We start from the raw sequence: 12,503 nt of genomic DNA on the forward strand, positions 1-12,503 counted from the left end.
AAGTGGTACACATCGGTAATGATTGGCATCATTACTCAGAAACAAATACGCAATGGGCTAATGACCCTTTCACTAGGCTAATCCAGATATATCGATGGTGCCATGCAACACAACGGCCACATGGCCAGATGTCATGAAGCAGATCACATGCATCTAATGCCTCTTCTTTTTTTTGGTGTACAAGCATAAAGTGACATTTCCAAGACACATGCCCACACTGACAAAATCTGTAGAATGCAACATAAATTTAAAACCCTAGATCAGATCTAAAGCATCACATGCTGAAAAAAAAATCTTCCCTTCCAGGGACTTTTCAACAAAATGACATGAAAGCCCTTCAGTTTCAGTGTTGCTAATTGCCACCTAGAATTCAGAAATCATTCTTTTCCTGACCATAAAATGGATGAGGAAGCATCCGCCCATACATGTGGTTGTGCCACAGTGAATCGAAATTCAACATCAATACATTTACAAAAAATCAAGGTGTAGAGAATGTCCAATGTTAGCCCATTAATGTTCCATGATTCTATGTGAGATTGAGCAGCACAAAACTTACAGTGACATTAGACAATCCTGAGGGTTAATCATTTCATGTCCTGAGAAGAATGTATTTTTGTAACTGAGAGACCTCATGTCTTTTGAACAAGGTCTTTTTAATAGGCAGTCATGCTTTCATCAAAGAAGCAATTTTGCCTGCAATTGTTAGTTTCCTTCATCATCATCCACCAAGATTAAGCCTCGCCTGTCCATTAAGATCAGTGAAAGAAAATGTCACAATCAGTCACAAACCGTCAAAACAAGGTAAAAAGACTGAATGGTTACCTGTGTTGTGGGATAACCTTCTTCCTTGTTTTGGAAGGTGCAGAATGTTGAGGTTGTGCTGTCCCTGCAATCAGAGCATAGATATGCAAGCTTATGATGAAAAATTCCAATGAGGACACTCCTTTACTATAGCTAAGTGTTTCTTGATTCAGTTTTATAAGTTAAAGCCTCCCTCTATTGCTCATTCTCTCATGCAGTAGAACATGCTAAGCAGTGATCCTAAAAAAAGGAAAATTGCAAAGTTAAAGCCTCTCTCCTTCCCCCTCCTATCTCGTTCAAATGTATACTATAATCTCAATTTTAAACAAGGAAACATGAAGCGCCCAATGTTATCCCGGCAGGAAAAGTTACAATCCAAAATGAAGATACAAAATTTGCCTCCCATCAAGGAACACGAAGATCAGTGAACCCTAATTCTCCACCCTATATGCTAAATTGATGACAAATACTACCATGTCATATCGGAAAGAAAATAGAGCACAAAAAATTGCATAAAGTGGGAATTGGAGAAAAAAGTAGGTGGAGGGACATTCATACGTTAGTACTGATCTAGACGTAACAAGATCCAAGAATAATGCAGAATGAATGGTTGCATTTGGAGATTGATTTTTTGTTTGGCAAAAAACTCCTACATTTTCATCCTATTTGCAGAAAAACAGTCTTGTTCAGAACTTCAAAATGACTTCTATTCATCACATCAGAAATTGGAAAGATTTTAAGTTTTTGTCCAAAACATTGAACCCGTGATCATGCATTGTTTCCAGCCATGCAGCACTCCAGATTCAACAATTTTTCACTTGTTCACTTCTCGCATATATCACAAAAGGAATGTAATGCCAGACATTTTGCATGTAAAAGGGAATGTTATGTTAGAAACTTGAGTGTGTACTGTGGAAAATAGTTTCTATGAATTTCTAATCTTCTGTGTGGAGATCCCAAACTGAATGCCTGGTTTCCTATGGACTGACTTCTAACAAATTGCTAATTTTAGTTAAGTACTTATTTATTCCTCTTTTTACCCTTGCCTTCCATTCCCATGGATCTGCTTCACATAGTAAAGGACTGCTACCCGATACCTCATTTTTATAATATAATCCCATGTTAATATATAATTCACGAGGGGCCCGGGGGGGGGAAAGAATGTCATAGGATGAGTCTAGTGTAGTGATATCAACATAAAACTGGTACATAAGCTGTAGTATCAATAAGATGCTTATGATTTCCATATTCCTATATTGTTTAAATCTACACAATCAAGGAAACCTAAGTACTTAGATATAATTGAATCATCATATTAGCATTGATAGTCTTAAATGACCAGAGAATTGATGTACTTAAATGACCAGAGCTAATTCCCCACAAAAAGGTCTATTATATTCCATTGATAATTGCAATTTATTAACAATTTTGTCATACAACGTAAGCTTCACTATGTAATATGGAAATCCAGCACAGAGAACAATCTCTTTGGATCATATCTCAAGGAATCGGTCTGCCCTATTTTCCTGATAATATGATTAATTTTAGCACATGCAAATTGGTTCAGGGAGTAAGCACTAGAAGTTGGATTCACATGTGGGAGTGGGAGTGGGAGTATAACTGGAGGGTGCAGGCAACAAATTCTTTTTGCACCTCCATTAACTTGGGATGGGAATTCCCATGTGGGAGTGGGAGTATTACTGGAGGGTGCAGGCAAAATATTATTTTCACAACTCCATGGACTAGAGATGGAAGGGCCAACGTACAAGAATTATGCTCTTCCTATGCACTAATCCAGTAACTTGTATCCTGGAGCACAATAGTACTACTAGGATCCAAGATATGTGAGACCACTAGTGCCAGAACCTTTGTCTTGAAAGCATGTGGCCTTCTTGTATTGCACAGAATCCATTACAAAAATTCTAGACCAATTCTATTTAGACCAGAAAGTCTGAATTGTTGGACTGGAACTGCACTTAAAACCACACTTCCAAACATTTACAGGTAAACTGGTCAAAACAAGTTTTAATCAGTGAAATATTTCAACTGGCTTGTTCAAGCAGTCCAAATTTTTGCCTTTGTTTTATTTTTTCATTTATATTTCTGGATTAGTATGATCAGTAACCCACTTGGATAGACCAACATGGACCAATGTTATTAAGACCAGACCAGCAGTCAAACTTGTAGGGTCACCCTTTAGATTGGACCCAAAGAACCAGACTAGTTCACCAGTCACACCAGTCAAACAAATAAAAAAGTGATACAAAATGGGAAAACAAAGAAACATTCAACACAGAGAGAAAAGACACTTTTCTTAAAAATAATGAGGATTATGAAACAATGAAATAGGAAGTATTTGAAATTAAAATTTGAATACTTGGACAAAAAATGAATTGTTCATAATCATATCAATATCAATAAAAACAAAACTACTAGAAAAACATTCTATGAAAATGTTTCAATAGTTCAACAATTTCAAGAACTAAACAACAACAAAAACGTACAAAAATATAAAAAAATACAAAAAATCCATGGAGCAATTTTCATCCATCAACATTGAACAAAAAATAATAATAATTTTAAAACTAATGCTTATATACAAAAATGCACATAAGCCACCAAATAAGCAAAAAACTAATATCATAGTTTTAAAATGCAACCGCATAATAATGCGTCATGCAGCCTAGAGCGCATCACTCCTGGTCACATATGCAAAAAAATGTGATGTACCCATGTAGCGGTGCATCACTTGCACATGGGGGCAAACCGCATCATACGAGCAATGTGTCGACATGTGTGCTCATGCGCGAAAACTAAGCCCATGAGCATGGGCCAAATTGTCTTTTTGCCCTTGTAAAAGGGCGGGGGGGGGGGGGGGGGGTGTGAAGGCTATATGGTAACTATTTTACATAGTTCTAAGATGATTAAACCGGTATATACTACAGGGAATGCCAAAAGCATGCCCACAAGCAATTGATGGGAATGGAAGAGAGACTAGGGAATACAAAGATAGCCAAGAAAAGCAAAAGAAAAGAAGAAACTGAGACAAAAGAAAATGATGGAAGAAATTCAAGTATTTGATAACTTAGAGTTGATTATCTTTTTTTTTTTTTTTTTACACCATGAACTTTTGGTCCTTGCTTCTTTGGATTGGAACCTTAGATATTTTATATGAGATGGAATGGCTTGTTTTGTTTTGTTTTACATGACAATTGTGTTAGACATTGAAACTATTAAAGATTAGAAGTTAGAACAACTATATTATTCTTTATTAAGCTATCGAGAGACTTTGAGCTTCAAACAACTAATATATATATATATATATATATATATTAAAATATCTACTATCATATAAATCACATTTATGTTTTTTTTATGCATTATTATATTTTTTATTTTTAAAATTTATTGACCACGTTAGAGATGATGCACCCACATTGGGTTTGCATCCTGCATTTTAAAACACTAACTACAACAGTAACTATTAAAGCAAAAACAGCCATTAAATTGAATACAAGAAACAAACTATTAGACTTATTTGGGAAAAAATCAGTCTAGCAAAAACTAGAAACCAAAAAATAAATTCTAATTTTTCTAAATATAATTGCTACATATAAAAAAAAGAAGTCCAATAAAAGGATAATGAACTCATTTGGGCCTTAAAATAGGTGAATTGATGGCTAAGAATCCCCTCCAACTGTTCCCAAATTTTATATTAGTCTTTCAGGTAGAGAGAGAGTAGTTGTCTCTCTCTAAAAGAAAAATTTTAAACACCCAAACCATCTAAAATATTAAAAAGGATCAAGTTACCCCTAAGCAAATTAAAAATGTCAAAAAAAAGAAACCAAAAAAAAACCCGAAGATGAAAAAACAAATGATGTCAGACCTACTTTGGAACTGGCCAGTTCAATCTTGGACAGGTTGAACTAGCAAGTCAAGTTATCAAACCAGCCCGTTCACTGGTTTGCTGGTCCTAGCAGTTTGGTCCCCTAGTTCTTCAAGTAGGACCACCAGTTTCTAGCCAAAACCTGTCAATCCGGTCTTGTAGTAACACTTAATTTTGGACTATAACAAACCTCAGCAGTTCAATGACCATGGTCCTGATAACATTATTCAAGACTAAAATTCTTAACCAGTGTTCTAGAAAATGTTGTCCAGGGCTCGGACACACCCAAGTCATTAGGACCTAGTAGGGTGCCGGGTCTAGATGACTAACCCTAACATTGAGCAAGTCTGACCCAAGTCCTTGAATCTTATGCATTTTAACTGAACCGAGTCAAGCAATCCAACTCAGTTGAGGCAGCCTCTTGCCCAACTCGGAACCCTGGCAAGTCCATGACCAAGTCAAGAATTCTCAAAACCTAGTTTCAACCATCAATTCTCAAATACATTATCTTCAGAGCATATTAAGAAGAAAATTTTCCTCTACCCATGTGTTTTAGTGTTACATTTTAAATAAACACTAGGGCAATGAGATATTTACTTTTTAAAACATAAATTTCATAGTTTAATGGAATTAAGTTGTCCCATTAACAACAAAGGCAATTAGAGATATGGGACCCTACAGAGGGAGCAAAAAGTCGATCTTCCACATAAAGGAGAGATTGGATATGGTAAAAACTGTTTGCAGTTGAAGTAAAATATCTTTAGAATCAGCTAAATGTATTTATCCATTTCTTTGATACCAAAAATAAAGCGTTTGACTGACCAGTTTGGTTTGCAACAGACAAAATACATTTACAGAGGTCACCCAAGCATTGTGTAACTGATGCAACGAGAATCAAGTAGGCAAGAAATTCTCAAAGAGGGTGAGGGCAACAACTACAAGAGGAGCTCAAAAACTCAAAAGTAACAAAATACAACCTAAAATTCAAAACTATCTACAATGGACCTGTGGCAACCTTTTTATGAGAAAATGAAGTTCTAAATTTCGAAACCAAGAAAAGAACTTAAACCAACACTCCCAACCAAGTCCCCAGTCCCCATATATTGGAAACCCAAAAGTCATTATAAACGAAGGATCCATTAAATGTAGAAAGTCAATCCTAGAATAAATTGGAACTAAACAAAGTACAAAACTTAACCAAAACACCAAGATGATTTTCTAGGTTACCATTTATTAATCAATTGACCATTGTAACCTCTAATTTCTAGTACACAGAACCAAAGACTTCAATCATTTATTTAATAAAATACCAAAGGCCCAAATTACTCCTAAAATTTGTCATTATTTCTATAACAATACTTTAAACGAAGATCTAATGCTGAAATAAGTGAAATTCTAAAAAGTGCCTAGACATAAACTTCGTATATAATTGAACTTCGTATATAATTGAAGGGCCTTCAACATGTGATTGGATATTTGGTAGAAGCCAGATCAGAAATATGTTTAAAAACTTGTGCTCCTTGGTTGACAGTTGCTGCATTGTCCCCCACTTAAAGAAAACTAGTCCTTGAGTTTGATTTCAGAAATTGGGGTTGTAATTACACCAACAATACTTGATTTACCTCTCCAAATCCTTGAGGCCCCATAACCAACTGTTGAATGGACTCCATCATATGTTGAGAACCTAAGGCCTCAAAACTCTTGTATCCGCTGAAGGCATTATAAACATCTCCTTCAATAGTTCTTGATTTACATAATATTTGTCTACGACCAACTTCCTTTCAAACTTGGACTCACCCTGAGTCACTTGGACCTAGCAGGCTGCTGTGTCAAAATGACTAACCCCAAAATCAGGATGAGTCTAACTTGAATCCATGAATCTGATGTATGTCTTTATTGCTACTTAGCTGAGTAGGCCTCTGACTCGGGCTTGGGAACCTTACGTGTTCGAGCCTACCAAGTCTGGGCTTTCAAATACCAGGTAACTCAAACTCAGACTTAGAAAGGACACTTGCAAATGGATTCTCTTTTCGAGATTTTAGAAAAAGAAAGAGTTTATATAAGGTATCAACCTTATACTATAGAAGTAAGGTGCACCTCAAAATCCCATAGGAAAACACCAAAAAACCTTCCAGTTGATTGGCTCTCAAAACTAAAAGGGAAGTTCTATAGGATGGCTACAAGACCAGCCATGCTTTATGGAACAAAATATTGGATGGTCAAGAAACAACATATCCATAGGATGAACGTAGCTGAGATGAGGATATTGAGATGGATGAGTAGCAATACAAGAAAAGATAGAATTCGGAATAAATACATATGTGGAAACTTAGGTGGGCTTCAATAAGTGATAAGATGAGAGAAAGTAGACTTAGGTAGCTGACCATGTGCAGCATATACCTAATACAACACTGGTTAGGAGGTGCGATTTAGTTCAAGTGAAAAGCGCAAAAGAGGTAAGGGGCCCAAAAGGACATGGATAGAAGTAGGAGAAAAGATATGGTCAATTTTGATCTTACCAAGGGCACGGCTCTTGATAAAGAAGAATAGAGGAGCAGAATTCATATAGCCGACCCCAACTATTTGGGATAAGGCTTGGAGGAGGATGATGGTGATCTTGAGACATGGATATTGGATATGAAAAAAAGAAAGGGATTTTATTTCTAAAAAGGTGCGGTTTGTATAGAGCCAAGGCTGTAAACAATCAAAGTAAAGCCCACCTTCAAATAGTGTCGAGAAATGTGGTTTCAATACTGGAAATCTTTGTGTTAGCCTCAAAATATATTTTCATCTTTAATTATAAAATTTAAAGCTTCAAAAATAGTGTAGATCAAGCAGATCTATGAAAACTTCAAAATCTTGAAAATTGACGGTCCAAAATGCGTTACAAGAAGTACTATTTGCAAAACTTGAAATCTATTTTTTTCTCATGTCCACGCATCTTGATGTCGAGATGATCAATTTGAGGATATTTGGGCATCAAAAGAACCTCTTCTAGTGAAATTTTTGAGGTGAGCGCTAATTTGATTGTTTAGAGCCTCGTCTCTATATAAACATTTTCCTTTGTAAAAGCAGTACATTTTGTAACACATTACTTAGACCATTTTCAAGATAATCAAGTGCTTATCAATCTACTTAATCTGCACCATTTTTGGAACTTTTAATTTTTATAATTAGTAGTGGAAATATATTTTCAAGTCATTGTAAGGTTTTTAGCACCAAAAACTACATCTTTCGGGGGAGTTAGAAGGTGCATCTTATTTTGATTGTTTAAGGTGGCCGCCTTATATAAACTTGACCCTCCAGAAAATTCTCTAGAGTAATAGGGTAGTTGGCGCAAATCCCATGGATCACCAAGTAACTTGGACCTAGAGTCCAAATCGGCCTCTAACTTTGGCTTGGGACCCTAGTGTGCCTAAGCACATTGAATATGGGCTTTCAAACATCGGGTGATTCAAAGTCATAATCAGAAAAAACAATTGTAAATGGATTCTCTTTTGAAGATTTTTAAGAAAATACCCATCATTTGGAATCAGGGAGAGTCTGACTTGAGTCCATGAATGTAATGTATTTCTTTATTGAGACTCGGCTGAGTAGGGTGAGACCGACTAAGATGAGTCGGCCTCTGACCTGACCTTGGGACCTAGGCATTTTTGAGCCAATCGAGTATGGGCTTTCAAAAACCAGGTGATTCAAACTCCTAATCAGAAATGACAACTGCAAGTGGATTCTATATTGACGATTCTAGAAAATACTCCAGAGTATAAGGCATTGGCACAAATCCATGCAACTAATACTTTGCAGACTCAATGGATTACCAGATTTATTAGTTGAGCCAACCTTTGAGTCCAGTCTGCCACCAATTGTGCAACTAGGGTCTCAAGGACACTTATTAATGCAGGCACGAGGACCAGATATGAGATGTAGAAATATGGCTATCAAGAGATTTATCATATTTTTGGTGTTTTCTTTTAGGACATTTTATGGGTTTTCTAGGAAGCCACAAATTAGGTTATCGTTGGGTTCCTAGTTTTTGTTTATTTTAGTATCGTTTAAGTTGTTTTTAGTAGGATTGATAAAGGAATAGAGAGTAGAAATTAAAAGGAAACGGACGGCTAGGATTTCATAGGAACTTTCAGGGTTTTTAAGGTTTAAAGTTATTCAGGTTGTCTTATTATGGAGTCTTTTTCGGTGAATTTGTGAGGGGTTTGAGTGAACACCCCACCCGTTTTATTGGTGTGGAAAAAGTACAAAGGAAATATACATAACTGAAATATAAAGTGTCCTCCACGAGTTCACAGCATACAAGTTTTCTCACTACATCTCTCCAAAATACACAATCAAAGTTTTCCTCTTTGAGGGGGCAAATCCCATCTCTTGTAAATTAGAAGCTTGCAATCGTTCTTTGAGGGAGGTATGTGGGTGTCAGGTATACAAACAGATTTTCTAAGTAATTTCTCTCAATGGTGCTTAAATGGATTGATTATGATTCCATTTCGCTCTGCTGTTCGTTTCTTGCCAAGCCACCCATGTTATGGTACAAAGAAAGACCATCCATAATCTATCAAAAATATTATTTTCGAAATTCTTTTGGAATCAGTGTGCTATGGCTCTGAGTGTTGTTGTCAACTATAGTGATCATGATTTCCGCAACACAGTTTGCCAAAGATGTCGGGCAAAGCTGCATGAGATGAACAAGTGGCCATGACTCTCCCTTTTGGTTTTGCAGAAGTAGCATAAGTTCTCCATCCGGAGTCCCCATCTTTGAATTCTATCATTTGTGAATATTGTCTTTTGGTATGCTAACCAAGTGAACTAGGAGGCCCTAGAGTCGATCAGGCTTTTCCATAAGGCCTTTAAGCCCTCATTTCTATTTCCTTGCTTCTCATCACCTCACGGACTCCCTTGAGAGAGAAATATCCATCTTGAGAGCGAATCCAACTGTTTCCTTGAAACCCATCATTGCGCACTGCTTTATGGGAATGCTCTTCGATGATGGATAGCATGTTATGAATGCCTTTGCAAGCACACAAATCTCTCGTTGTAGTCCTGGAATCACGCAAGTGGTGGCTCCAAAGACACTTTTTCCAATCAGTGATGATCACAAAGAATCTTCGCCACTTGCCAACTACCATCCTAACTTGATTAATAGGGCCAAGTTAATAACATGAACTCTTTCAGTACCTAACCCACCTTCACTCTAGGTTTACAAACTTGGCTCCATTTGGCAAGGCTTGGTTGTTTTTGGTTAGGTTGTTTGCCCCAAAGGAAAGCTTATGAATCGTGACTTGTGACTAGTTTCAAAAAAGGGAAACAAAAGCGGGCACAGAGATAGAAGGAAGAAGATGGAAGGACATAAAAAGATAGTTGAGTAGTGATTTAGTGGAGGAATGAGGTCGCGATCAATAGGCTTAACTTCCTTGGGGCTACTTCATTGGGACTTGTCCACCATCGAAGGACTTGTATTGCTTGAGTGCTGATCACCCAAAATGAGCCACTCATGGGGTTGCCTTCTAGGTGATAGAATAACATATATGCTTGGAAAGGTGAGGTCTCTCTTGCCTATATGTCCTTGAGCCCCTAACAATCTTTGACAGAGGAGAGCTATTGAGAATTAGATATGGTAATGTCTTTCATTTTCTTTTTCTTTTCCTTTTTTTTTCCAAAGTAAAGCTTATCTATCACAACATTTCTTTTTTGAAAACAATCTATCACAACATTCTTAAATATAATCATCAAACAATAGTCGAGGGGCAATCGTCCAACCCAACTGATTGGTACCAAAAATGAGGTCTCGTGCATCATGGGCAGACCAATATAGGTAGGTGTGCAATTTTTGTAATGGACCCACATGAGTAAATTTTTAGAGTGAAACTTGCTTAAATAATTGTTCCATAGAATTTGCTCCCATGCTGGACTATTGTGGATAAGTGATCTTTGGGAGCCTCGATTCTAAGCTCAGCGGAAAGTAATCCCATTCAGTTTAGCATTTGCTCCTGGGCAGTCATGGAATGTGCTCCCTTACTGTTAGGGATCTCGATCCCTTGACCTCACGGTGTATGGAACTAGTTCCCTTAACTATGGGTCCTTGATCCTCTCTTGCTCTCCCAATTCCTGCTTTCGATCTTGGAGTTCCCCTCAGTCCAGTTCCTGCAACTATGGCAGTGACTCTAGGAATCTTCATTGGAATGAATTTCTCTTTTCTAGCCTCCCTGTCAATCAGGTTGACGAAGCATTCCATGGTGAAAGTCAAGAGACAAGGAGAGAGTGGGTCTTCTTGTCTAAGCCCTTTTTGTCTTCTAAAGTAACCAACGGTGGTCCCACTTAGGATTATATACTATTAGGAGTAGTGATCACATTTAGATCCAGTTGATAAAGGCCTCCCCAAAACCCCAAAACCCTTATTCATTCAAGAGAAAGTTCCAATTAACCTTGTCAAGCCTTGTGAAGGTCTATCTTCAGATAAAAAGAGTTTTTGTTATTGTTGTCAGCCATATTGCTCGTGGCTGAACGAGCGAGACTCGATCAGATCATCGATCAGACCAGTACTCAATTTGAAAAATTAGAAAAAATGAAGGAAAAAAGAGGGAAAATTAAGGAAAAATAAGAAAAAGAACTAGAAATTGAAAAATTAGAAAAAATAAAGAAATTCAGAATTTTATGAGAAGAAAAATAACCTATCAACATCAAGCAATAACTCGATACACTCGATCCTTATTCATTAACAATCAGAAATATCAAATATGCAACCAATGTACAAAAATTCGGCTGCCCTTTTCCTTAAACTGCCTAGGTATGACCTAGGTAGTAGGCACTAGGAAGGTGTACTAAGGCGCTCACCTAGGCGTCCAAGGCACTTGCCAAAGCGACCTGAAAGGTGGTTGCCTAAGCGCTGCCTTGAAATTTCTAGTGGCCCAATGGTTTTTTTCGTCAATTCCCCCCCAAAGGGGGTGAAAAGGTTGTGGGGGCCATTCTTGCCTCCCAAAACCTTTGTAGTGAGGTTTGGAGAGAGAAAATCCTCTATAAAACACGATTTGAAGATTTTTCACGAGATCAAAACTTTTCTAACCTCCTCAAATCCTCACAAAATCGAAGGATATTCATCCCGAATCTTTTTAAGGCTTATTATAGTGGTTGTAAAAGATGATATTTGGAAACCAAAAGTTACCGATTTGGGCCAATATCAATTCCATTTCAAGAAGGTGGATATATTTCAATAAATTTAATCATGGTTATGTATTTTTTGTGTAAAATGTTTATGATGTTATTCCTTGCTTTTTGTTTTTTCTTTTTGATATTTTATGAAATGTATTTGATATGTTATCAACTATTTGGATTATTCTCCCATTTTGAATTTTAGTTTGGGAAAGGAATTCAATGGAAAGAGTCCATTGCCCCCAAACCCATAATTTTTTTTTGCATTAGTTAAATAATTGCATGAGTAATTTGGTTTTTCAATTTTATACTTTAAATCATTGCATAAGGCATTGCAATTTTGATGCGTAGGTTTTACCTAGATTTTATTGCCTTGAGCATGCTAGCTTTACTTCTTCCTTGGATTGTTAAGAACTCAAGATATTGAAGGGTCAATGAATTAGTTCTTTCTACTTCATTGCCTATTTGCAATTTTTAAGATGATCATTTTTTAATATTCTTTGGATGATCAATTTTAACTTCCAAATATTTAGAATACATAGTTGTAAATTAATCTTGCTCTAGTGTATGTATCTACAATTCCACTTCTTATAAATGTCTTCAAGTTTGACTTTGTTGGTTTTGTGTAATTTTCAGGATTAGGTGATAGGTTGTACAGGTG

The 12,503-nt window shown here is 36.7% G+C and overlaps 1 protein-coding gene across 2 annotated transcripts in view; it reads right to left on the reverse strand.

The window, feature by feature from the left end:
* Positions 1–282: 282 nt before the first annotated feature.
* LOC18446499 (U2 small nuclear ribonucleoprotein auxiliary factor-like protein) overlaps positions 283–12,503 on the reverse strand; it is a 50,207-nt gene continuing 37,986 nt past the window's right edge. For both annotated transcript variants that reach the window (XR_016044620.1, XM_011629629.3), the window contains 2 exons: positions 823–886; positions 283–742 (listed from right to left, as the gene is read on the reverse strand). Coding sequence is in view for 1 of the 2 variants with exons in the window: in XM_011629629.3 (XP_011627931.2) it covers positions 703–742; positions 823–886 (104 nt within the window). In the remaining variant the exon portion in view is untranslated. The remainder of the gene's footprint in view (positions 743–822; positions 887–12,503) is intronic.

The sequence above is a fragment of the Amborella trichopoda genome, chromosome 11 (genome assembly GCF_054954075.1).
Source record: "Amborella trichopoda isolate Santa Cruz 75 chromosome 11, AtrichopodaSantaCruz75HAP2 v2.0, whole genome shotgun sequence".
In the NCBI taxonomy this organism is placed as follows: domain Eukaryota; kingdom Viridiplantae; phylum Streptophyta; class Magnoliopsida; order Amborellales; family Amborellaceae; genus Amborella; species Amborella trichopoda.